General features: G+C 39.7%; 5 protein-coding genes across 9 annotated transcripts; all 5 read right to left on the bottom strand.

The window, feature by feature from the left end:
- Positions 1-1,045: 1,045 nt before the first annotated feature.
- Positions 1,046-2,457, bottom strand: LOC106653002 (protein roadkill-like). Of its 2 annotated transcripts, XM_023460674.1 has the most exons (2): positions 1,985-2,457; positions 1,046-1,926 (listed from the first exon to the last, which is right to left on the bottom strand). In XM_023460674.1, the coding sequence occupies exon 2, from the start codon at positions 1,773-1,775 to the stop codon at positions 1,152-1,154; it is 624 nt and encodes a 207-aa protein (XP_023316442.1). In that variant the 5' UTR covers positions 1,776-1,926; positions 1,985-2,457; the 3' UTR covers positions 1,046-1,151. The 2 variants fall into 2 exon arrangements, with proteins under 2 accessions (XP_023316442.1, XP_014227699.2); XM_014372213.2 differs by having other exon boundaries at positions 1,046-2,455.
- A 546-nt stretch (positions 2,458-3,003) lies between these two features.
- Positions 3,004-3,987, bottom strand: LOC106653000 (speckle-type POZ protein A-like). Its single transcript, XM_014372212.1, has one exon. The coding sequence runs from the start codon at positions 3,985-3,987 to the stop codon at positions 3,004-3,006; it is 984 nt and encodes a 327-aa protein (XP_014227698.1).
- A 2,787-nt stretch (positions 3,988-6,774) lies between these two features.
- On the bottom strand, positions 6,775-8,991 carry LOC106652999 (sodium channel protein Nach). Its single transcript, XM_023460627.1, has 9 exons — positions 8,789-8,991; positions 8,507-8,713; positions 8,276-8,441; positions 8,067-8,212; positions 7,572-7,999; positions 7,454-7,504; positions 7,228-7,393; positions 7,040-7,149; positions 6,775-6,980 (listed from the first exon to the last, which is right to left on the bottom strand). The coding sequence occupies exons 1-9, from the start codon at positions 8,965-8,967 to the stop codon at positions 6,775-6,777; spliced, it is 1,659 nt and encodes a 552-aa protein (XP_023316395.1). The 5' UTR covers positions 8,968-8,991.
- Positions 8,992-9,627: 636 nt separating this feature from the next.
- On the bottom strand, positions 9,628-11,913 carry LOC111694034 (ankyrin-1-like). 4 transcript variants are annotated; one of them, XM_023460669.1, is made up of 4 exons: positions 11,415-11,913; positions 11,259-11,332; positions 10,954-11,130; positions 9,628-10,734 (listed from the first exon to the last, which is right to left on the bottom strand). In XM_023460669.1, the coding sequence occupies exons 1-4, from the start codon at positions 11,875-11,877 to the stop codon at positions 9,649-9,651; spliced, it is 1,800 nt and encodes a 599-aa protein (XP_023316437.1). In that variant the 5' UTR covers positions 11,878-11,913; the 3' UTR covers positions 9,628-9,648. The 4 variants fall into 4 exon arrangements, with proteins under 4 accessions (XP_023316437.1, XP_023316438.1, XP_023316435.1 ...); XM_023460670.1 differs by having other exon boundaries at positions 10,954-11,530; positions 11,592-11,664; XM_023460667.1 differs by having other exon boundaries at positions 10,954-11,913.
- A 5,639-nt stretch (positions 11,914-17,552) lies between these two features.
- LOC106652998 (fatty acid synthase-like) lies at positions 17,553-22,996 on the bottom strand. The gene is made up of 10 exons (XM_023460671.1): positions 22,361-22,996; positions 21,911-22,279; positions 21,460-21,855; positions 20,185-20,988; positions 19,767-20,106; positions 19,441-19,703; positions 18,683-19,375; positions 18,202-18,620; positions 17,841-18,132; positions 17,553-17,769 (listed from the first exon to the last, which is right to left on the bottom strand). Exons 1-10 carry the CDS (start codon positions 22,944-22,946, stop codon positions 17,582-17,584), a joined length of 4,350 nt encoding a protein of 1,449 aa, XP_023316439.1. The 5' UTR covers positions 22,947-22,996; the 3' UTR covers positions 17,553-17,581.
- Between the last annotated feature and the right edge of the window lie 757 nt (positions 22,997-23,753).

Raw genomic sequence — 23,753 nt, 5'->3', positions numbered from 1 at the left:
GGTACCGAACCATCAAGTGTTTGGACTACAGTCTGCAACAGTCACGAGCCTCGAGTGGCGTTGCAAGCGTCGCTGAGCGGGAAGCTCGGAAAACAGCAGCAACGATGATCGATTCAAGAAAACATTCGTTTCTTCGGTTTAATTTAGAAAAATTACTTAATATTGCAAGAAAAATGACATGAAAGGTTTTGTTACGAATTATTTCCTTCAAAAAGTAAATAAACAGATTTTGTTGTTTGTGGGTGCCGAAAATATCGAACGGTGTCAGCAGTTCAATGTTGAGCAGACGGCATGCAGCTCAGTATGCTTTTACCCAAGACAGTCCTAAAAAGTATCAATACCATAGACGGTCATCATAAACATTAGTTTTTTATGTAAATACATCGAGTGTAGAGCATTTTTTTTTTTTTTTTTTTTTTTGAAAAATGATGATGAAATTTTGAAAGAATGAATCGATGCCGTAACGCGCAGTGTCTCAATTAATATTTATATTTTTAACACTGTGTATTACATGTCGCAAAAAAACAGATTGAGCTACTAAGCGTCGAATTTTTCTCGTTCTATTATCAGAGTCAATGTTCACTGTCCGTGGACTAATTTTGTCCACTGAATTACGGAACGTCGTATGCTAATACAAGTCCCATACCGACCGAATTCGTGTCAAATGGACAAAATTAGTCCACGGACAGTGTACATAAGCTCATCACGTCAAATTAGCATATTATACTTTGTATGCATAATTTCTACGTACTAGTGTTGTGAGGCGCGCTTAGCTCGCGCGCGCCAACGAATCAAGTGAAAATGACAAATATGAAATTCAAATAACTGATGACTTACAAATGTAAACATTTTAGCAAACGCCACATTTAAGTTTTCTCACTAAAATTATTATATGAACGACCGACGCGAGATTCCGACCAATCATGAAGCGAGGCGCAGTTACTTCTCAACCAATGAGGTGACGAATAAAACGACTTCACATGGTTTTTTTAAGGAAGGAAGGAATCTAAATAGTGATAAATGGGTACAGTGAATTTCCACAATTTTATTTGAAATTTTTATTATACTTAAAAGTACAATAGTCGTTTTTACGTCCAAGTTATGAACAACAAAAAATGAATAAAACTAAAACATGAAAGAGGTTATATCGGTTAATTTTCACATTGTTCTACAACTAATGGCGCTTTACCAAGAATCATATTGCTTATTTCATGAAAGTCCGATAGTTCGTTTATATGACCTTTGATAAAATCAACTGTTTCTTTTTTCAGATAGTCCGCATTATATGTATCAGAAATTTTAAGCATTTCTAGAGCATTTTCATTAGATAAATTAGAACTCAATATTTGTCCGCACTTATTTTTCAAATCTTCAAGTTGATACTTTTCAGCGGCTGCCAAAAGGTTAATTGTCAAGGAAGTCTCGTTGTTTCCAACACTACCTGTGTAAATATAACGTAGCATTTCAACTGTTGCTTCATGACTAACGTCTGTCATTTCCACCAATTTGTTTTGATTTTCCATCATATCATGAGTAAACATAGCTTTGAATACTGGACTGGCAGTAGCGAGCATGAGTCTATGTGCTGGAATTTCCTTTCCACAAGCAGTTCTTAGCTTAACATCACTCAAACCTTCATCAAGAAATACCCAGTTGAAGTTTAGTTTTAGTACCTCATTTGTTTTGTCAGAATCGTAATTTAGTAAATTCTTTTGCCCTTCTAGAGAAACTGATAATTCGCAGACTACATGTATATCATTCTTGGAATTAATCATTCTCTGAATCTCCGTTTGGGTCTTACGTAGAATCAGTGTTTCACTTCGATTCGTTGAAAAAGTACAATATTCTGTCCGATTATCAATAATCTTGTCATGTTCGATTATTGATATTTTATACTTGCATATTAGTGGTGGGTTTTGAGCTGAACTGCGAAGAATTAAACGCCAAACATTATAGGTATTACTACCTGAAATCCAAATTTTACCTTTGTGGAATTCCAAATTGAATTTTTGGTCAACATTCACACAGAGCTCGTTTGATCTTACTATATCGATATTCAACAACGATGATACGTCCCTCGATAATACCCACGTAAAAATGTTGCCCTTTTCACTTCTTTTTAAGGTGCCGATAACTGACATGTTGAACTTTGAGAAATATCTTATTAGAAAGATTTAAATATATTACTCAAATATTTTGGGACTTTTATCACACTTGCACAAAAAGTTAAACAGTAGGAATAATATATGTGGCAGAGACTGGCCCGACCGCTCACTGATCTCTACTGATCGTAGCACTACTGCACAAGTCAAGACTCGAAAGGCTTGAGAGTATAACGTTTTTAAAACTGATCAAACGGAGACTTTGTTCCCTTTGTTCTGAACAACTGACTGCTCAGTGCTCACTGCGGTCAGCGCTGCGATAGTCGGCGTCACCTCTCTTAGCGATTTGCGTCGGGCCGCGGGCGCGAACCTCAAGTAGCGTCGACAACGTCGCTTAATGGATAACTCGAGAACTACCTTGACGATTCAATGAAATCATTTATTTAGCGGGCTTTATTTCGAAAAACAAAGTATGACCATCGTCTCTATCAGCATTTTAATAAGCATTTATTGATAAGGAGGTCTGATTTTGAAATATGATATGAACGAAGTTACTCAGCAACAGAGAGACGGAGATAAAAACTCAAATAACGTGTTAGTCATCTGGACCGAGCAGTATTAGTGAGCCGCGGTCCGCGGCCGTGTGCTGTATTGTTTATGTAGTTATGTTCATGCAAACAGGTCAACGTATAACATCGATGACGAGTTGGCTGAGTATATAATAATTATAAATTTTGACGTGTTATTGAATATTGAATGGAAGGTTGAAATGAATGGGTAAAATAAATAGCCACGAAATTTTATTTCGATCATAAGTCGTGTTTTCAAAAGTAAGTTTATAGCATAACAAATAATTGAAGTAAAATTAAAATTTGAAAATTTATGCAAAGCATCTAACAGGTTAATTCGAAAAAAGTTGTTCCATACTGAGAATCATGCCAGCCACGTCGTCAGTGTCTGAAAACTGGTTGATATGCATTTTTACGAAATTAACTGCCGTTTTTTTCAACTTTTTCATGCTGCATTTATCGGCAACTTTTAAAATATCTACAACATTTTCAGATGATAAATTTGAGCTTAATGTCATCTCGCACTTATTCTTTAAATCATCAATTGCATATTTGTCAGCAGCCATCAAAAGTTCAATAATGAAGGAAATTTTGTCATTTTCGATTATACCAGTGTAGACGTATCGTAACATCTCCAGTGTAATTTCATAACTGATATCAATTATGTCAACGGATTGGTTTTTATTTTCCAACGTATCATGGCTGAACATGGCCTTGAATACTGGACTTGCAGCAGAGAGTATTAGTCTGTGTGCTGGGATTTCTTTGCCAGATGCAGTTCGTAGTTTCACATCACTTAATTTCTTATCAAGAAATGCCCAATCGAATTCTAATTTTTGCACTTGATTCGTATCGACGGATTCATCGCTTGAAAAATCCTTTCGAACGTCCGTTGAAAGCGTCAATTCGCAGCGAAAAGTGGCAGTATCGGTAGATGAAATAAATTTGTGCATATATTCACGGGGAGATATGAAAAGTTGCCAACGATTACTCGCAAATCTATCGGAACATTGGCGATTGTAAACAATCGTATCATCCTTAATAACTGTTACCTTGTATTTGAGCGATAAAACATCAACGGCCTTTTTGCAAACTAGAAATAACACTGTATAATGTTTATTGTTCATCTCTGATGTGATATCATGCAATTCTAATCGAAACTGCCTCCGATCGTCTTGGCCGACTCTGAAAATGGGCGATGCTACTGGATCAGGTTGATTATTATAAACCAATCCGTAATCCCGTATTATCCATGTAAAATCGCAGTGCGCTTTATCAACGTACGTACAGCCCGTCACTTTATTTTCGCCTGACATTTTGCACTCGAGGAAGATTTGAAAAAGGTTTGATTGTTTCTCGATTTGCTTAGATCTTCTACTGCACACACTGACTTTTAAACGACCTACGATTTTGTTGGTGTACTGACTGCGACTGTTAGTTGCCCGAGTCAAGACTCATTACGAGCAATTAATTTGTACAAAACGTGCTCCTCTATGAGTGCGATAAGCCACTCATTAGTCCGAGATAGAGAAAAATACCAAGATTTGTTTTTCAAAAGTGAATCGAAGTATCCGCGCGTGAAAGGGAAATCAAACTCTACAATGGTCAAAGTCAGATAACAAGCAAGGAATACACTTTTTTCTACTCTGCTCTCTTTTCTTCTTATGGCACCTTTGCGGCGTCGGCGGCCCATCCATCCATCGATCCATCCATATCTACTTCTTCACTAGTCGCGTATCTGAATGCACGGATCCGCAGTATATAGCATCGATAACGAGTCGCGGCTATATGGGTGTAAGTATATAATAATTAGACTCGCGGCGCGATATGCCACGGCGTCAGAGCTCGGCAGTAATAATCATCGAGTAACATACGAAACGCGTCGAGCGCAGCTACGCGTGAAGTGTATAATACCTTATAATATACAGATGCACACGCTTCGAATCACGTAATACTCGTGTACTGTACACTGCGTGCGCGTGTGCATCATGTGCTCGCGCCCCGAGAGCATAATATTCAAGTCGATTAGAATAATTTTTATCGAAGCTGCTGCACCACGAGGTCTTTCATTACATTGTGTGCATACAGTGTGTGCTGATTTATATATACATCACGCGCGCGTATACGATAATGCCATGAGGTATGTATGTACGTGGCTAACGATAAATTATTGTTAGATCGACTAAGGCGGCGGCGGCAATGGCTGTAATCTTCGAAAGGGACTAATTAGCCAAGCGATGTACATGCGCATGTACGTACGTATACGTGCATACTTCGTTCGGGTGGAGTCGAGGTGCGCAAAATATGCTAATGCCACACACACGACGCAGACTCGTAAGCGTGTATATATATTTGATCCGTGCATATATAGGCGAGTCGTCGAACGCGACGAGAGCTCCATTCGCTAATGACGATCGAGAAGTAAAAGTTGACGTATATATACCGGTAAGCTATACCTATATACAAACGTATACTACTCAAGAGTGCCACAGTAATTTTGCAGCTCGATGACGGTATTTCCTTCTTTCTCCGTTTGTACATATCGCCTCTCTCGCGGTCTCTCTCACTTGTATACAGCTAATGGCTTGACTATTATTGTCATTCATCTTTGTCGCTGGCACAGAGCGGAAATAAAGATTTTTTCTCTTCTCTGGTTAATTATCGGTGCCCCCCTCTTCCCTGCTCCTTTCGAGTCGGGAAGAAAAAGCGAGAAAGTATACCATCGCTCGAAAATGAAGATATCATACTGTCATTTGACTCCTCGTCTTCGCTCTGCGTTTGTTTTTTTTTTTTTTCATACAGACTCTAGTTTAACTGCGTTTCGTGCACCACAGAATCATTTTTTTAAACTCATATCTTTCTTAATTAGATACTAGTTATAAAAAACGAATTATGATTAATTAAAATAAAAACTTAATTACGATTTCTTTCAAATTGTATTATGCTTCGTTTCGTTATATATCCCACGTAGGAATCTGATCGTGGGCCTGTATTGGGCCAATACTGACTCCAAACCTGTCAGTTTTTGTAAAATTTATAATTCAGTAATTTGTAAATATTATTAAAATTAGTCAGTTTGAATTAAAGAAAGATTTATCATTCAAATAAAAAAATTAATTCTAGTGGTATATGGAACTGTATTGTCAGATAATATCATTTTCCTATTATATATAAATTATGTATAAAATATTTTAATTATTATCCAACGAGTCCGAGTCCAAGTTACGTACCCCAAAAGGACCAACTCCGTCTAACGCAGATCGGAGCAATTCGAGAGCTATAGCACTCGATCAAAAGAGATACGTCGATCAGTACGGCTCATCGTCAAGCGAGTTGAAACGGGAAAATAGGCTATTTTTATATGCAAAGGTCTATTCTGCTACTTTTTTCACATTTTTTAGGGTTCAAAGATGTTAATTTTATGTTGAAAATGTAGATTAACATTAAACTGTGGGTTATATCACAAAAAATGAAAAAGAGGAGTGAATTAGTGTATGACTCCCCTTAAACCATTTACAAAAATTGCCAAAGTGATGACATATTATTCATTACAAGACCAGATCTAAAAGTAGTCAAAAAAACATTGTATTGTCAGTACATATAAAAAAAAAAACATTTTTGAGAGACATATCACAATCAATTATTCATCAAATCATAAGCCAGCTGTAAAATCAGGTAAAGATTATTTGAGGCGCGAAAGAAAAAAGAAACAAAAGAAGGGGGGACAGTTTTCTCGGAGTAGGCCCTGTTATGTTCGCATGCCAATCACGCGTTCATCACATTGCTTTACTTTGATCAATACGCTCCGCTCATTGCCCGCGGATCAGTCCGTAACAGGTCTGGCAATATTTTATTGCACTGCCGTGGACGTCCTCTCCGACGCGAGGGGCAAAGATAGCGGAGGCTAACGGCCGTTAGAGCCGCGGCACTTGCTGCCAGAGATCCAAGGACCTTCGCTCAGAGCATGGGTTTGAGTCACGGGGACTCCGTGTGTGGCTCCGTGGTGGAACTCGAGAGAACTGATGCACTTCTACACTCGCTTCAGTCTTATATACGAAAAAAGATGAAAATCCTGCCACTTGCGCGTACTGCCACTACCGTCTCTAAAAGCCACCTATAGTCGCTCGACTGGAACTATTTCGACGGCGCGTCTTTTCCATTTTATCGATCGTCTCGCTGGATCTCCTCTTCTGGGCTCGCGACTTTTTGCACTTGTCCGCCAGCACGCGAATGACGAAAAAGTAGACGAGCTCGAAGCTGGTGATCAGGCTGAAGCCCACGAAGAGGCCGAGCAAACCCCCGAAAGACGCTGAAACAAAAAGCGAGGCCAGAAATCGAGCGGCTGAGAAGAATTGCGCGAAATCATACCGAACAAGGCCTTCCAGTCATAGTAAACGTAGCGCCGGTACTGTATCGAGACCAGGTCGGTGAAAAACACGTTGATGAGGCTCAGCTTGCTGCGCTCGTCCACGTTTTTCCTTGATAAAAAACCACAACAACGAAGAATCGATGGTTAAATGCATGAAAATGGTGAATTTTCAGGGCCAGCGGCTTACCGCGTCGATAACAACACTCGACCCTGGTCCAAAATGCCCTCGGTACTGTCGACGGGATATCGGTAATTCGAGCAGTCGAGCATACAGCCGCAGGGCCTCTCCTCGATGTCCAAGTCCAACTGCTCCGGATCGACGATCTTGCCCGGCCACGACGAGTCGTAAAGGGCTGAAACGTACGGGTAAACTATTCGTTCAAATGGCCGAGTAAATTAAGCGAATTAGTTACATCGAATTTTCGTCAAACACTGGATGTCCCTCAGGTCGCAGTCGCGGGAGGCTGAAAGATAAAATCCACTAGATTGCTTTTCTCTTCTTCTCTCCAAAGGACGAACTGTATATCTGACCGTTCTTGGGCAAGTAATGCGGCACACAGCCGCAATTGTCGAGCACGATCTTGGCCCGGCACGAGTTCAGGCAGTTGACGTACGAGTAGCTGTTCCAGGAGTGCTCGAGCTCGAGCTGGCGCAGCGCCGCCGATCCCACCGGCTCGTCGCTGAAGATGCAGTCGCGCACCCGAACCGGCAGCGACCTGACTTGGGCCGTCGAGTAGGTCGACTCGGGCGACACGTCGAGCAACTCCTGGACGCCGAGGCCGACCAGCTTGAAGGCCGAGCTGCGCACCGGGTAGTCGTGGGGCTCGTGCAGCATCACCTTGACGCCGAACGAGGCCTGCAGACTGGCCCAGTAGTCGCGGGGCCGGGCGTCCACGAGCACCTCCAGGCCCGTCTGGTAGCCGCAGGCGGTCAGGCGTCTGGGCTCCCTCAGGCCGCCGCTGCGAAATCAGGTACGTCGACGGCTGATTATTTATCGGATCATTATTTATTCCTAATTATCCGCACATTTTTGGCTGCGCGTTGGGCCCGAAGTAATTGAAGCTGCAGCAGTGGCCGTCGCGCGACGTAGTCTCCTCGAACAGTTCTCGACACGGCGTGACGTTGCCTTTCCACTTGCAGCTCTTGAGAAGCTCCGAGCAGTCTTGCTTCAGCTGAAGTTGGATATAAATTAAAATTTCGAGCTCGGTATAAGCTCAGTACAATAGTGTACTTGCCTCCCTCGCCACTTGCACGACGGTGTAATTGTTCGCGTCCAAGACGTTTTGCAGAGTCGACAGATTCGCCTGGACGTTGCGACCCGACACGCCGGGATCGAGCAGCTCCACGAGCAGACGCAGATTACGCAGCACCGAATGGCGCGGCACCTTACCGAGCTTTTTCCTATTTTTAATGGTAAAAAGCGACGATTTGGTATAATATTCACGGGATTAAATGACAGAAATTACAATTTTTGGACAAAGTTGTTGGCCTTTTCGCGAGAGATCTGATTGTTGTTGCAGATCGTCACGGCGGGAAACGGATAATTCCAGATGCCGTGATGAGTCGTCTCGATGACGGTCAGCGTCGAGTGAGCCGCGTTGTAGGTCCAGGCAATGTGCATAAGTACGAGTGAAAAAATCAGCGACGAAACGACGATGGCGGCCCAAACGCATCTTCGTGAAAAAAAGTTTTTCGGAATTTTCATTGACCTACACTCGCGAATATATCCGAGTAATATTACGCATTACCTTTCGACTTTCGAGCGTTTCTTCTGCACGATGTACTTGTAGCCGTGCAGGCTCGTCGATAAACAGAACTCGATCGCTTGCGTTTTGATGATGTTCGCGAGATTTTTTTTCTTTCTCTCTCGCGGACTGCCGGCCGTCGTCTGCGTCGGTGGGCCTTTCGATCTTGCTGCTTCCGGCATTTTTATTGTACGTATATTTGCTTATTTATTTTTGTTTACGATCGATTCAATTTTTGTCGGCTAAATATAATACGTACACACCTGCACTGTACTGAAAACGAATGTCAAGTGCAACGAGTAGATCCTAGCGATGTGATTTTTTTTTCATTTTTCATCGCCCATGAAGCAGTCGGATCGAGTAATTGTTTCTTATAAAAAATTCAAAGGTCTGTCGCACGGCTTTCGCGTTGAGCGGGGACGAGTATGTTTCCGTCCTTTGATCACGCACTCGAGTTCGCGATGATGAACGCGATGATAAAAAAAAGGTATTCTGCAAAAATAATTTCGACCCAGATTTTTGTATTATGAGAAACAAAGGAATAACTCATTGACTATATATGACTCCGATTGACTACGCGCTCAACTTTTTGTGTGATATGAAATCACATTTTCAAGTTTCAACCGCAGCGATAAAAATTCGATAAACAGTCTTTATCCAAAAGCAAACATCGCGCTACAACATCGTCGGGTGATTATATATTTTTAAAATACGTGCATACACATGCACGTATGAAAAATGAGAGAAGGTAAACTCTGTTTAAATTATCGTTGAATAGTGTATTTATTAAAAAGAAAATTGAAAGTCATTTTTCAAATTTTATTTATTGTAATAACATAAAAAGTTTGCAACATTTAATTGTACTAGATTTCAGCTAAATCAAAATGCTTCATGACCATGTACGTACACCATGAGCTGTGCTTTAGAGCCGCCAAGCAAATATTATATAGATTTTGGTTAGTTGGCATATCGATGATCATTTCGCAGAAAGGGATCGACAATCGGTTGCGCGTCAACTTCATATAAGATTTTAGGGCCCAGCAATGGAAAAATCTTCTCGATAGCTTCTCGCACAGATGGACAGCACAAGCCTCCTGGTACTTTTCGGGGAGTTCGAGCAATTTTTTTGAGCGCGCAAACTCCAAGTAATCCATATTTGTGAGTTGTTTCGCTGCCTCTTCGGGTTTTAACCGGATCAGATCGTAGAGTGATAGGCTCGGCTTTATCATCAATTCTTTTGCTCTACTTTTGAATTCCTCATCGTCGAACCAACATTTCTCAACATCAGCCGACTTCTTGAATAATCCGTAATAGGAAAACAATCTCATTATCGTCAAGGCGTCTTTTCTTTTCAATTCGTACTCTCTCTTCTCAAGACTATCGACGAAGGACAACAGACCAGATGCTAGTTCCAATTTAAAATTAATACTGTAAGGCCGCTCTTCCCTCCTCCTCAATAAACCATTCAGACAAAGGACAAGGTCTGATGCAGAGGGAAAAACAAATCTAGATAGATCTGCACCATGATTCAAGAGTACATCGAACACAATTGGCCTCAGATTCTGCACAGCCGATTGCAGTGGTGAGCTCATGAGCAATCCGTTCCAAGCGTCGTTGATCTGCAAGTGACGGTTCAGTTCGTCATTGACCTGGAAGAAGAGTTTCACCAAGTCTTCAGTTCCCTCTTCGAGGCAAAAACTCACAGGTGTCAATCCGAAATCATCGGTCCAATGTGGATCCGCCCCTCTTCTCAGCAGCAGTTCGACCATCGTCTTGTGTCCAAATGACACAGCATGACATAATGGTGTAGAGTCCGTTCGGTCCCGAGCATCAACCTGTACCGATTGATGAATTTCGTCGATGATTTCGAAGAACATCTTCGCCAAATCATCGCTGCATTTTGTCTGGCAAATGATATGCAGAGGTGTCAATCCGTCTACGTCAGATATATTCGGATTGGCCCCTCTTCTCAGCAGAAATTCGACCATCGTCTTGTGCCCAAATGACACAGCATGACATAATGGTGTAGAGTCCGTTCGGTCCCGAGCATCAACCTGTACCGATTGATGAATTTCGTCGATGATTTCGAAGAACATCTTCGCCAAATCATCGCTGCATTTTGTCTGGCAAATAATATGCAAAGGTGTCAATCCGTCTACGTTAGATATATTCGGACTGGCCCCTCTTCTCAGCAGAAATTCGACCAATTTGACCGAGTTACGAGACACAGCTATGTGCAGTGGTGTCAGACCCCACTTGTTCTGAGCGTCAATGCGCACCGTTCGACGGTTAACGTCGTTGATCAAGAAGAATTTTTTTATGAAGTCATCGTTGTCGTTGAGTACCTGACAAGCGACATGCAGAGGAGTAGATTTATTAAAGTTGGCCAAATGTGGATCCGCGCATTTTCTCAGCAGCGTTTCAGCCACGCGTACATGGCCGTACTTCAGAGCCAAAATCAGCGACGAATTACCTTTGACGTTATCGAGACAATTGGGGTCTTGTCCGTGTTCGAGGAATTTTTCGACGAGGTCGTCAAAGCCATACCTGCAGGCCACATGGAAGTGAGTGAAGCCTGACTTGTCGATGTAATTTACAAAAAATCTATCGTAAATTGTAAAAAGCTCACGAGCCACGTCACGTCCTCGATCGTCCAATAATTCGGCCACGTGATGTAGAGGTGTGCTGCGACGCTGCGATAGCTTGCCGACTATATTAATGTCGGATCCCATATCTTTGTAGCCGCTGCGAGCCACGAACTCAATAAATCGTTTCCCTCGATTATCATGCGGGTTTTCGTACATACAATTTATAGATTCCTTGAGAAGAAATTCAATTTTTTTCTTGGGAAAAATGTCCCGCAGATCCGGAAGTGGTCCCCTCCAATCGCTGATTAAGGGATAAAGTTGATCGAGATGACGATGTCGTCCTTTTTTGAACCAATTGGTCCAACCGGTCTTTACTCGTACTTTTTTCAAATTTTGTAATTGTTTTTGGTTAAAATCATCCACGTGTTTTAACCTACAGTCGTCGCTTTCACTGACGAAACTTTCACCTCTTTTATTAGGTACGTTATTGGATGTAGACATCATTCTGGTCACTTATACACAGCACACAATCACTTTTTGTTTATGTATATGAATATATATTTATTATAAATTGAGATTTACTTCTCAAAAATCACTAACTGTCGTCAATGCGATCTACGTCTATTTAAGCTGCAACTTCTAAACGTGTACTGACTATGCATGCGCTATATGATCTATTGGCCCGGCCGAGCATGTGTTTTTGACAGGAAGTTCTGTTTTTTCCATAAGATTACATGTAAATGGTGACTGCAGCGCCACTTTAGGCTCCGCCCTAACGCTCAGAGTGCATTAGAATCAGAGAGAAAGTAAATAACACGTAGGCAAGCTATCGTAAAGAGATGCTATGTATGAAACGTACACACAGACAAACATGACTCAGCATTTGAGCTACATTTCGAATTTCATTAAGTGTTCGGGTACATTTTATATGGAATTCTTTAGGGTGGTGAAGTGGAAACGCTGCAGCTACTTCTGAGTTTGTTTAAACAACTATAATTACCTGCACCAGTTAGATTCTACTGTGTTCGATGGGAAAGTTGCAGAGATTTGCAACCCCTTCAAAACGAGCTTGAGAACGATTGGAAGGCTTTCGCTGAGAAACCCCGGAAAAATCCTCGAAATAATTAATTTCATGAGGAAATTCGCCTTGTGTTGAATTTTTGACCTTAAATATTGCAAAAAGTTTGTTGTTTACCTTTAAAATGCGTGGGTGAAAACTGAATTCTGACAAATAAATAATTTTGGACGTACGTCGTTTCAAAGTTTTTTCACAACTATTGTTTTACAGTCTCTCCTTACTCATTAAATTATTTAATCTTAATTTAGTTAACGAATTTAGAAACGTCTCTATCAACTTTTTGTATAATAATAGAAATTCGATAAACAATCTTTACCCAAAAGAAATCATCGCGCTGCAGCAACCTCAAGTGATTATATTTTTAAAGCAAACACATTCATACATACATATAAAAAATAAGAGAAGGTATAAAAAAGCCGTGTGTTAATTTCGTGTGTAGTCGTTTACTCACCAAAGACTTTATTTGGTCGGTTCGAGTCGTTGTCGCGAGTTCAAGGAAGTTCTTTGCGCATCGACGTTTCGTTACATTAATTTTTAATTTTAATTTTTGATTTTAATCGCCAATAATTTTTAATTCATAATTTTGCTGTAATTATAAACTGTTGATAGAAAAATGTTTGTTATTAATTACAATTGTTACAGGAATAACTTTATTTGATTATGAAGGATAAATATCAATATGAATATTATTTATTTATCATATTAACGTGATTTGTAAGTATTACTATTTCGTTTTGTTAACAAAAAGAATAGTATACTTTTTTACGCACTGTAGTGAGTATACATCTTTCCTGAATTTTAATTGGTTGTTGGCGTAAATTGATTAGTTTATTGTGGATACGTAGAAAATTTTAAAGTTGATCATTTAATATTTACGTTTAAAACTTGAATACATTATCGATATGGACAAATGTATTTTTTGAGTTATGTGTGAACTTTCAAAATAATTAAATTTTAAGAAGGTTCCCTTGCAAAGTTCGCAAGAAGTACATATATCAATATCGATAGATTTTGACCTCCCGAATCCAATGGTATAACTCTCATATGCCCAAGCCAGGCAAAATCTCGAGAAAAATGCGATCAAAGTTTCGAAAATTAACATGGGCAACATAGGAATTCATGAAAATTTGAGATACATTTACAATTTATGAAAAGAAATCAAAGTTCGCAGAGGAATGATTATATACAAATTGTAGAGAAAGTTCTTATCTTTCAAAAACCGTGTCTCAAAGTAGAGGTAGCCTGCCGTTTTTTCAATATTTTTTTAATAAAAGACGCGAAAACACGACTTTTTCGGCTCGTTCTAGGGCTAGCAGACGACAAGCCAGCTAACTTAACCCATGTTACTGCGCGAACTCTCAATTGACTAGCGTGTTACCCGAGGGAACCTCCTTAAGTATATTTTAGTAAGATTTAAAGATGTCTTCTATGAATCATTATAAGTATAATTCAATAAGCGGCACTAATACGAGCAAGATCATGGGAATCCTTCCAAAATTTTGGGACAATTTTGAAAAATAACTCAAAGATAAAGTCTCATGTTTACATAGAGATGTTCAAAGTTACGTTTAAGTTTAAGTTGTTGCTTTAAATTAAAGCTTCACGGAGAGACCAGCTCCGCAGAGCCCTTTGTCGTGTCCAACGCTATGGCATGACATGTCCCGCCAGTAACGAATTTGAAAAAGAACCAACACTGCGCAAAGTTTTATTTTCTGCTCGTAGTTAAGTCATTTGATTAAACTTGAATTTTTATTCCCTTACGTAGTTTATTTTTGAAAACTCGGGAAATTAATATCGAATAATTTTGCTCTTATGAGCAAATTATTATATGTGGACTGTCCTTTGGTGAATAAGCAAATCTGATTTTTGTCCAAATTTCTTTTCGCAATTGTTACATGAGTAATCTCTGAGAACTTTGAAGGACAAATTTTTCCGACCATCGTGTACTGTCTTTATGTGCATGAGCAAACTCTGTTTATTTCCAAATCTCTTCGTACACTTTTCACATAAATAATCTTTGAAAACTTCGTGGAATATTTTTTTGTGCTTGAGTAAAGTTGATTTACTTTCAAATTTCCTCTCGCACTTTTTGCATGTGAAATCTTTTTGATCTTTGTGTACTGATTTTTGATGCACGAGCAAACTCGATTTTTTCTCAAATTTTTTTTCGCACTGGTCGCATGCAAAATCATTGCGGCCTTTGTGCATTGATATTTGGTGCCTGCTCAAATGGCTTCGGAACTCAAATTTCTGTTCGCACTTGTCGCAAGCGAAATCTTTTAGTTCACTGTAAATCGTGTTTCGATGGGATATCATACTCGATTCTAGCATAAATGCATTCTGATAAATATCACAAACGTATTTTTTGTCGTCTGAAACAACAATATCTTGTTCATTAAAATTATCTCTCGAAACGACTTCGTCGTTTTTCAAGTCGGATTTCCTTTCACTTTTATCCATTTTGGAGCTCAAAATAAACGATGGACTCTTTTATTTAGTACTACAGAAATTGAATGAGTAAAGTTTATCTTTTGGTATTATTAGTTGTTTAATCGGGAAAGACAACATTCAAACTAATTTGTTCCGACTATCAGCACGATCAGTGTTGATTGCCATATTGTTTACAATTATGGTACCGATCTATCCGTTTCGTTCATTAATCATTCCAAGATTTGTCGTCTCTGTAACTCCCAGGCCATGGCATGATCGACGTGCTCCATACTCCACCATCAAGCCTCTCATCACATGAACAATAAAACGAGCGCAGCTCTCAGTACCCCTCGTCAGTTTTTATTTGGGTACTGCCTTCAAGCACAGAAGATATATATTTTTAGAACCGTGCTTTGATTTATACAAACGTATTCACGTTGCCACTTGCAGATTCACAGATAAAAGCACTCGCCATCTAGCGGTAAATGCGTTAGATATTTTCAACATAATCGAAACATTTATAAATCGCCGAAAACAAGCCAATAATTGGTATTATATTGCAAAACATTTTAAATGGTCAGTTTTTGGGCATTATGCTATTATTGATAGTGAGCACTTCTGGTAGAGTAATCAGAAGAGATGCCTCATATCGTCGCGTGTATGCAGAAATTTGTTTTTCTTTTTCGCTAAAGATTTATGCGGTGCCAGAAGCGCTAGTAGATCTCGGTTTTCGAGCCTCATATCATATAATTCCAGCATATATCAAGACGATTATCTTACGAGAATCTCATTTCCGCAAAATTCATACTTCGCGAAAATTCGCGCGTACCTGCCACTTTTCCGATGAAACCCACGCTCCTCTAGTTACGTCAAAATATCTTTGCAACCATAACTGTTCCGAGTCTACTGCATTTAAGCGCTATGGTGTGTACAGGCCGCGGCAATTAAACAAAAAGAGAAAAACATTAAGCATACACACGCTTACACAGTCAGAAAAACAAAGGGCTCACTCTGCAGCCCAATGAGGTTCTCCGCGTAATCGGAATGCCCTTATCTCAAGAGCTTTCGCGAAATGCGCAGATATTTTTCTATGCGCTCTGGTGTACACGACGTTTATACTGTATATATATAAGGAGGAGCGTGTCTATGTTTGCGAGCGCAAAGATCCGCTACTTTACGTGCTGTACTGCGCTAGACGCGCGTATATAAGCTACCGCGTGCCAAAGCCAACTTCCTACACATTATGTACATGGGCTGGATCGCATTAAACGCGACGAATGCCATATTTCAAATTGGACTGGTTTCTATAAAATTAATAAGTTTGAGGATTTTTAAATTGATAGAGTATATGTGTTTAATACAAAGCATTTTAGCGTGTGTCTATTCTTTATAAGTGAAAGCTGTAATAAAAGTATTACCTACAGAAAATTGACTGATTTTGGAAACCAAAGTTTTATACCCATAACTTTTTTGAAGGAATTAACCATCACTGTATTTTTCAATTTCAAACATTTATTATAAAATTTCATTCTACGAACTATCACATAAATTTCATGCGGTAAACTCCATATAGGCAATACGTATGCGCTTCGTGCGCTTGCTAATTTTACCTTCCTACACTCTCTCGGTATTAAAGGTAAGATATGCCCATGCGGTGAATCCTTCAATCTGTTACGCACACGCGATGCTTCTTCAGCTCTTTTTTTTCATTTGGCAGTTACAGTTCTCGGACTCGTCCGGCTGTTGCCCAACTAGAGCTTTTATTTTAAACGAGAAATGAAAGCTATTGCTAAAACGATCGTGAGGTTTCAAAAGATATTAGCAGATTTTGAAGAAACACAAGTCTAACTGACATACGGAATATATTATATATGACGATAAAAGTTTAATTTGATCATTTCAAGAACTTGACAAGCTTCATGCAATTATTGTTACCACGAGTATATATTTAGTACATTTTTATTTGTCGTACGCGTCACAGATATAAGCTACTACATTACAGATTTGATTTGGACAAATTTATTTTTTCCAAGGTCAAAAGACCGAATGTCAACTAGCAATAATGGCAAAAAAATTTAATTAATAATTAGAGCAAATTAAAGGCTTAAAAATAACAAAATTAGCATGCATATAGAGCAAATAAAGAAAATAGACTTAAACCTAAGCATAAAATACATTGAGGGCTGCTTATAGAGTGCAAAGAAAAAAAATTTATCAAAGTAATCATTAATGAATAAAATATTCTATTAAATTGTATGTGAAAGTAGTCAAATTTGATCTTATGCTTAGCTTGAGATTGCGTTGATGAATAATGATCCATCAAAGAAATTGAAACCACATACAACTCAATCGTGTCATGCAAACACTTGGAATCGTACGGCAAACAGCTTAGATATCCCAAATGCTTATCGCTGAAGGTTTATTGACTTATACCAGTTAATTTAAGTGTTTGTAAGTATTTAACTGGACAAAGTACTTGCAAATGAGGTATTGAAAAAGGCTCTTATGCCTGTTTTCTGAAAAAATTTTTTTTCACTTTTTCAGCTTAATACTATAAATAAAAGTATATATAATTATTTAAGCCCCCTTTGAGCTTTTAAACAAAAGCGTTCATTTATAAAATTCCTGATAATTTTTCAGGAAATACAAAAATCAAAAAATGGTGCAATACTCCCCTAAACAATTGAAAAAAAGCAATAATCAACGTATGATTATATTATTGTTGATCTCTCTCAACTTATTAAAGGTCATGTCCCTTATATCTTTGCTAGTGAAGAAAGTATTGACCCGTCGCTCCAAGATATTTCCAACTTCCGTCACCATGATAGAATCGATACCCAAGCTCAAGAAAGTCGCATCTGGATCGATCTTATCCAAATTCTTGAAATCTGGAGAAACACAAATAATTATCCACCGATATATATTATACAATCGTTCGACGGTTCGCTCGAATACGCACTCATGACGTTGCAAATTTCCTCGAATACGTCGACCTTCTTCTCTTTGTCGGCATCGTTCGTTTTTCCCAGCAATACCAAGCTCGAGACTATCGGGTTGCTTTGCAGTAAAAATTTTTCGAGGGCATCCAGACACGAGTTAATTTTCTGCAGGTCGAACCCGAGATTTTTGAGTTGTGACTGGGCGACGTCGTCCATATCGGCTACCACACCGACATCTCTGATGGGACCCCATTGTATGGCTAAGCCCGGTAGACCTTCTTGTTGGCGTCTCTCGCATATACGTTCCATGATCTAGATCGAGCGATTATAATTTTTATAAATCATTTCACTGTACCGCGTAAAATAAATACCACTGCTCACCGAATTGGCCATGGCGTAATTCGTTTGACCGACGTTACCCTTGCCATTCGCTACTGATGAAAAGACGACGAAGTGCCTCATCTTCGGACAAGCGGATCTGCTCTGGCGATCGAAGTGCTCGGTAGCCCGGGCTTTGCACTGGAGCACGTCCTCGAACGTCTCCGGACTCTGATGCTCGAACAACGCGTCCTTCAGGACAACGGCAGAGTTGAATATGGCGTCGACGGGTCCCATTAGATTGGCGGTGCTCAAGATCTTCGCGCAATCCTCCTGTTTGCTCAAGTTTTTGCCGCGTATCACGAGGACATCGACCCCGTTGTCTTTCCACAATTTGATCCTCGTTTGCTGGTAGCCCGTTTTAATGCCGCTCCTCGAGACGAGCACGATATTTCGAGCTCCTCGTAAAACGAGCCAGTGAGCTGGAAATAATCGACGTCTTCAATTGCATCGAGTTGGATCTACGTTTAACGCCGAGACTTACCTAGTTCCAGGCCAAATCCACCAAGACCGCCGATGATCACGTAACTGCGCTCGGGATAGCAATGGTATCTCGGCATGGCCAGCATCTTTTCGTTCATTCCACTCTCCTCGTCGCTAATTCTGATCAAGAGCTTGCCGATGTGTCCACCGTGAGCCATCAAGCGCACGGCTTTCTCCATCTCGTTTTTCTCGAAGATCTTGTAGCTGATGGGTTTCACTACGGAATTCTTAATGCCGTCTTCCAGGTAACCGCGCATCGTCCGATGCATCTCGTCGTCGACGAAGATCTTGGTCGCGTCGAAGGCTTGAAAGCTTACGCCACGAGCGAAGTTACTCATACCAATCTGATAATCCGACTGTATGTCGGACATGCCGATCTCGATGAAGCGGCCGTTGGGCGCCATGCACTCGAGCGAGGCCGCGAACTTGTCGCCGGCCAGGCAGTTCACGAGCAGATCGACTCCGCGTCCCTTGGTCGCCTGCACGATCATCGACTTGAAGCCGGTCGAGCGCGACGGCCCGATGTGGTCCTCGTCGATCGTCGGGAAGAGTTGGCGCACGAAGCGTCGCTTCGCCTCCGAGCCCACGGTGGTGAAGACCTCGCAGCCCTCGTGCAGCGCCAGACGGATGGCCGCCTGACCGACCGCCCCGGCTCCGGCGTGGATCAGCACCTTGTCCGCGGCTTTGACTCGGCCTGAGTGTAAATATGCCAGCTACAATTTGTCTCGCGGTGGGCCTATTGCAGCGTGCGATATTTACCCAAGTGGTGCAGTGCCCAATAGGCGGTGATGTAGGCCCAGGGTACGGTGGCCGCCTCCGCCAGTGACCAGGCCTGGGGAACGTCGAAAGTCCAGTCATTGTTCTCGCAGAAATTCGAGAAGCCGTCGCCGTTCACCACACCCATGACTCGCTTTCCTTCGTGATTGATGCCGCTGATTTCCATGCCGAAGGGCAGTTCACTGTGCAGGCAATCTTTTCCCACGTCGTTTTTCTGAAGTCTGCCGCTGCTGGTCATTACGTCCCTGCGAGTAAAATTAAAAGAGATTTAAACATCTCGATTGATAATTTTGTGAGTGTTTTTTTACTTGAAATTGATCGCTGCGTAACAGACGCTTATGACATTTTTTTTGTCTTCTTTGATAGTTCCCTCGGTCCATTGGAACGAGCTGAGATCATTGTCGCTTGAAGGTTTGATAATGGCATGATGGCAAAGTTTCGGCTCCAAATCCGGCAAAATTCTGTGACTGTAGAATCCCCAAACGCCATCCTTCCTCAAAACGTTGTCGACCAAATCATTGCGAATCTGTTCCAAGTACATGGTATCATCAAGGGAAAATGGACGAGTATTGGTGTCTTGTATCAGAATTCCTCTGATATACGAAGTACCGTATTCTTGTATCAGGCAATTAATTAAACCTTGCAATCCTGAAAAAAATCATCTGTGAGTGAACATTTCCTTGTGGAGAGTTGATTTCTTTGATTTCTTGATTTTTCAATCCTTACCATTGTCCAGATCGTTTTGACCAACTAATAAAATTCTGCGATCATTGAATTGTGGTTCGTTCGGATACGAGCTTAATAGTGTCTTGAGTTGAGCGATCCATTTGAATTGATTATTATCGACATATATAACATCAAAGTGTTTTTTAACTGGATCGATTTTTCTTAAGAGAACCAGTCGAAATATGCTGAATGTTTTTTCAGCAATGACCTTCAGATTTTCCATTTTCTTTGCGGGAGCTTTCACATCGATATTATTGTCCCTTTTTTCATACGTCAAGATGAATCCACGTTCAGTAACATTGAGCAGTAAATTTTCCAAAGTTTTATGCTGATTTGGTTCCAACAATTGATAACCAACGACCAAATCGAATTTTCGACGATTGATCGCATTTGGTTCCAAGACTTCAACATTTCTTGGAAGATTAAAAGTAGACACCAAATCCGATCGATCGTTATAAAAGAATAATTTACTGTTGACGTTGTTATCCCTCAAAATAGTTTCCATCCGTGGGGTCATGATAATATCGGTATGCGGCAACAATTCCATGGAATCTATGTATTCCATAATATGAATTTTACTTGGCTGGTTATTTTTTAACGTCAAATCAATCGCGAGTCTGGCCACTTCATTGAAATCCGCTCGATCAACGTCACCATAAGGTAAGAAGCAATATTTCTCCAGGAGCGGAGGCGTCGAGTTATCTTTCAAATACATCGACTGAAGTTCTATGTTCGAAATGCTTACCCCACCACAGTAGACACTATTCTCAAATTCGCTCAAATAAGCTGGTAATTCAATTAGACCTAAAATATTATCACATTTTTTAAAATAAGAATTCTTTAATAGTAATAGTAATAGTTCAATAGCTAAAATTTTTTATTAAGTTGTACATTAATCTTTATAATGATCTTTTCATTAAAAATGTCCACTTTTTTAAGTTAAGCTTCCATAGGCAAATTGAGTATGGGTAATGATCGTAATCAAAGGTATTGTATTTGATTATGATCAGCTTTTTGATTTCATCAATAGATGGAGTAAAAAATGTCTGATCAGTATTCATGATCACTTATGATACAAACAATGATTTTATGAAGAGACGTATAATCAAAAGAAAAGAGCGATACCAATAAACGCCACTTCATGCATATTTTGTACGCGTTTTGTAAAATAACTAATTTTTATGAATGTTTTCGAAGTTATCGTTGTTTATTCATGAAAGCTTAAGTAATTTTTCATTGAAATGGTGTTAGCTTTTAACGAAATCTCTTTTTTACCTTTAGAATCAGAAAGCCGTCTTACTGCTTTTCCTTGAGCTTTTGGATCAATGGTAAAATTTTTTATTCTAGTGGGTATTAAAAATTCCCTATTCACTTTCATCATAATCAGTTGCATGACACAGTCCATGAATGCAATCCAATTACCATCCCAAAGAATTTTGGCCCAGCCATCATTCGGGTTGTAGCTTTTCACTCCGCGGAATGGATCTTTGTACTCGTAACCTCGAATCGATACTTCTTTGTAAAATTCTTGACTGCTTAAAATTATGGACGATTCGTTTTGTGCTATGGCCTTATTCAAAGGATTTTCTTCGTTATTCGGTGCCGACAGAATTTCTGCAAAGCCACTTGCTACAGTGGCATTGCTTTCCACAATTTCAAATGCTCCAGAACCTTAAGGCAGAATAACTATTGAATATAAAACTTATCAAATACTTAACTGCCTTACCTTGTGTCAAATTAACAAAAAATGTGATTTTTCCCTCATCTGGTATTTTTGTCGCACGTTTCAATGTAACATTTTTCAATGAAATTGGTAACTCATGCTGGTTCTTGCCATACTTCCTAGCCATGGCGTACCAAACTAAGCCAATATAAAAAGTAGCTGGAAATAATTCACTTCCTCGCAATGTGTGACCTCTCAAAAACTGGTAATATTCACTTTTCATGTCGAAAGGGATTTCAAAGGACGTTTCAGCTTTATCGACATCTTCGCAGGATGGTGTTACCCATGTTTCGGAGTGATCCCACTCGATGAGTGGAGCAATCATTCTAGTTGAACGACTCACAGGGAAATTGACATTTGGGTATATGTTGGCTGCACGAATTTTAAAATATTATTTAGATTCTCTATATTTTAATGCGATTTTGGAAGATTTTGATAAAATAAGTAAGTTACCTATGCAAGGCTGAAATCCTTCATTAAAAAGTTTACCTACAAGACTTAAAAATGATTCCAAAGTACTTTCCGAATCCGAACCACGTTGCAAATCTAAAATAGTAACATTCGGCTTCATTGCTTGTTTCAAGATGGTGCTCATGAAGGCTCTGGGTGCAATTTCTATCACATAAGTATTATCTGGAATCAAACTTGCAGTTTGCTTAAATAGTACGGGACTTAAACAGTTTTGAGTAAAATACTCAGCTGAAGCTGTTCGAGCGAGTTTTGTATCCCATTTTTCTTTCGGAATGGCTGAACTCCACCACTTCTCACTTCGTACTCGTGGTTCGGTTATAAAACTGCGCATGAATTCGAATAATTTATCCTCGATTGGATAAACGTATCTGCTGTGATAAGCGATGTTGTTGACACAATTTAATTCTGAAACTGTGACACCACGAGACCTTAATTCTTTACAAAATACCATTACTGATTCAGATGGTCCAGATATGGTGGTATTTTCAGGTGAATTATAGCAAGCTACGTCGATATCCGAGGGTAACAAAACAGCCAATTTTTCGAATTCAAGATGTACTACAGCCATAGCTCCTTTAGTTGGAAATTTCGTATCTAAGGAGGCCTTTCCACGAGCGTAAGCAGACAGAATAGCTTGTTCGAGACTGAGGGCTCCATCGGCGTATGCACATCCTATTTCTCCCATCGAGAGACCAATTATGTAATTAGGTTCTATTCCAATTGCCTCAAATAAGTCAACCAAGCCGATCTGCAGTTTTTAAGAATATTTTGATTTTATAATTTTATAAAATAAGGTTGAACTCTTATCTAATGATATATTACCTGAATAGATGTAATGCCCAGAAAAGAATTCATAACGTCATCGAAATGGTCTTTAGTGAGAATTTCGAAAATGTCTACATTTTTTGTTTTTAAAACTTCGTGAATTTTTGCCATGGACTCTCTAAAAGTTGGTATGCGCAATAGTTGTGATCCTATGAAAAGTTATTTATGTAATACTTTTATAACCATATTACGGTCTATTATTACCCATTCCACGAAACTGAGATCCCATTCCAGAAAATACAAAGCATATTTTTTTGTTGGAATCCACGTATTTTTGGGTCGTGATCTTGGAATTATGGCCAATTCCAGTTGCTGGTAAGATTGTAAAACCTCTAAAAGAATGATTATGAATATTTCGAGAATAAATCTCATGAAGCAAACGAATTTGCTCGTGATCGATCGGTTGACTTTCCAACTGCCAAAAACAATGTTTTTTTAAAAATCTTATGATTTCACCCGCTATATAATATTTACCTGTTTTAAGAAAAATTGCACAGAATCTTCAGTTACCCCAGAAGCAAATACTAGTCGGGGTAAATTGTCAATATGT

Source organism: Trichogramma pretiosum, unplaced genomic scaffold (assembly GCF_000599845.2).
Source record: "Trichogramma pretiosum strain Unisexual culture from Peru unplaced genomic scaffold, Tpre_2.0 scaffold30, whole genome shotgun sequence".
NCBI classification, from domain to species: domain Eukaryota; kingdom Metazoa; phylum Arthropoda; class Insecta; order Hymenoptera; family Trichogrammatidae; genus Trichogramma; species Trichogramma pretiosum.
This window is presented reverse-complemented; position numbering and strand designations above follow the sequence as displayed.

Coding starts and splice junctions, on each gene's coding strand:
- LOC106653002 (XM_014372213.2), bottom strand. CDS start 2,141: ATGTCAGTTATCGGCACCTTAAAAAGAAGTGAAAAGGGCAACATTTTT.
- LOC106653000 (XM_014372212.1), bottom strand. CDS start 3,987: ATGTCAGGCGAAAATAAAGTGACGGGCTGTACGTACGTTGATAAAGCG.
- LOC106652999 (XM_023460627.1), bottom strand. CDS start 8,967: ATGCCGGAAGCAGCAAGATCGAAAGGCCCACCGACGCAGACGACGGCC. Junction 8,442..8,506: donor AACAACTTTGTCCAAAAATT/GTAATTTCTGTC, acceptor CATTAAAAATAG/GAAAAAGCTCGGTAAGGTGC. Junction 7,150..7,227: donor CGAGTGTTGTTATCGACGCG/GTAAGCCGCTGG, acceptor TTTTTTATCAAG/GAAAAACGTGGACGAGCGCA.
- LOC111694034 (XM_023460667.1), bottom strand. CDS start 11,877: ATGATGTCTACATCCAATAACGTACCTAATAAAAGAGGTGAAAGTTTC. Junction 10,735..10,953: donor GAAGAGGGGCCAGTCCGAAT/ATATCTAACGTA, acceptor GCCAATCCGAAT/ATATCTGACGTAGACGGATT.
- LOC106652998 (XM_023460671.1), bottom strand. CDS start 22,946: ATGGCTGTAGTACATCTTGAATTCGAAAAATTGGCTGTTTTGTTACCC. Junction 19,376..19,440: donor TTGGGCACTGCACCACTTGG/GTAAATATCGCA, acceptor ATTTACACTCAG/GCCGAGTCAAAGCCGCGGAC. Junction 17,770..17,840: donor GGAAATTTGCAACGTCATGA/GTGCGTATTCGA, acceptor GTGTTTCTCCAG/ATTTCAAGAATTTGGATAAG.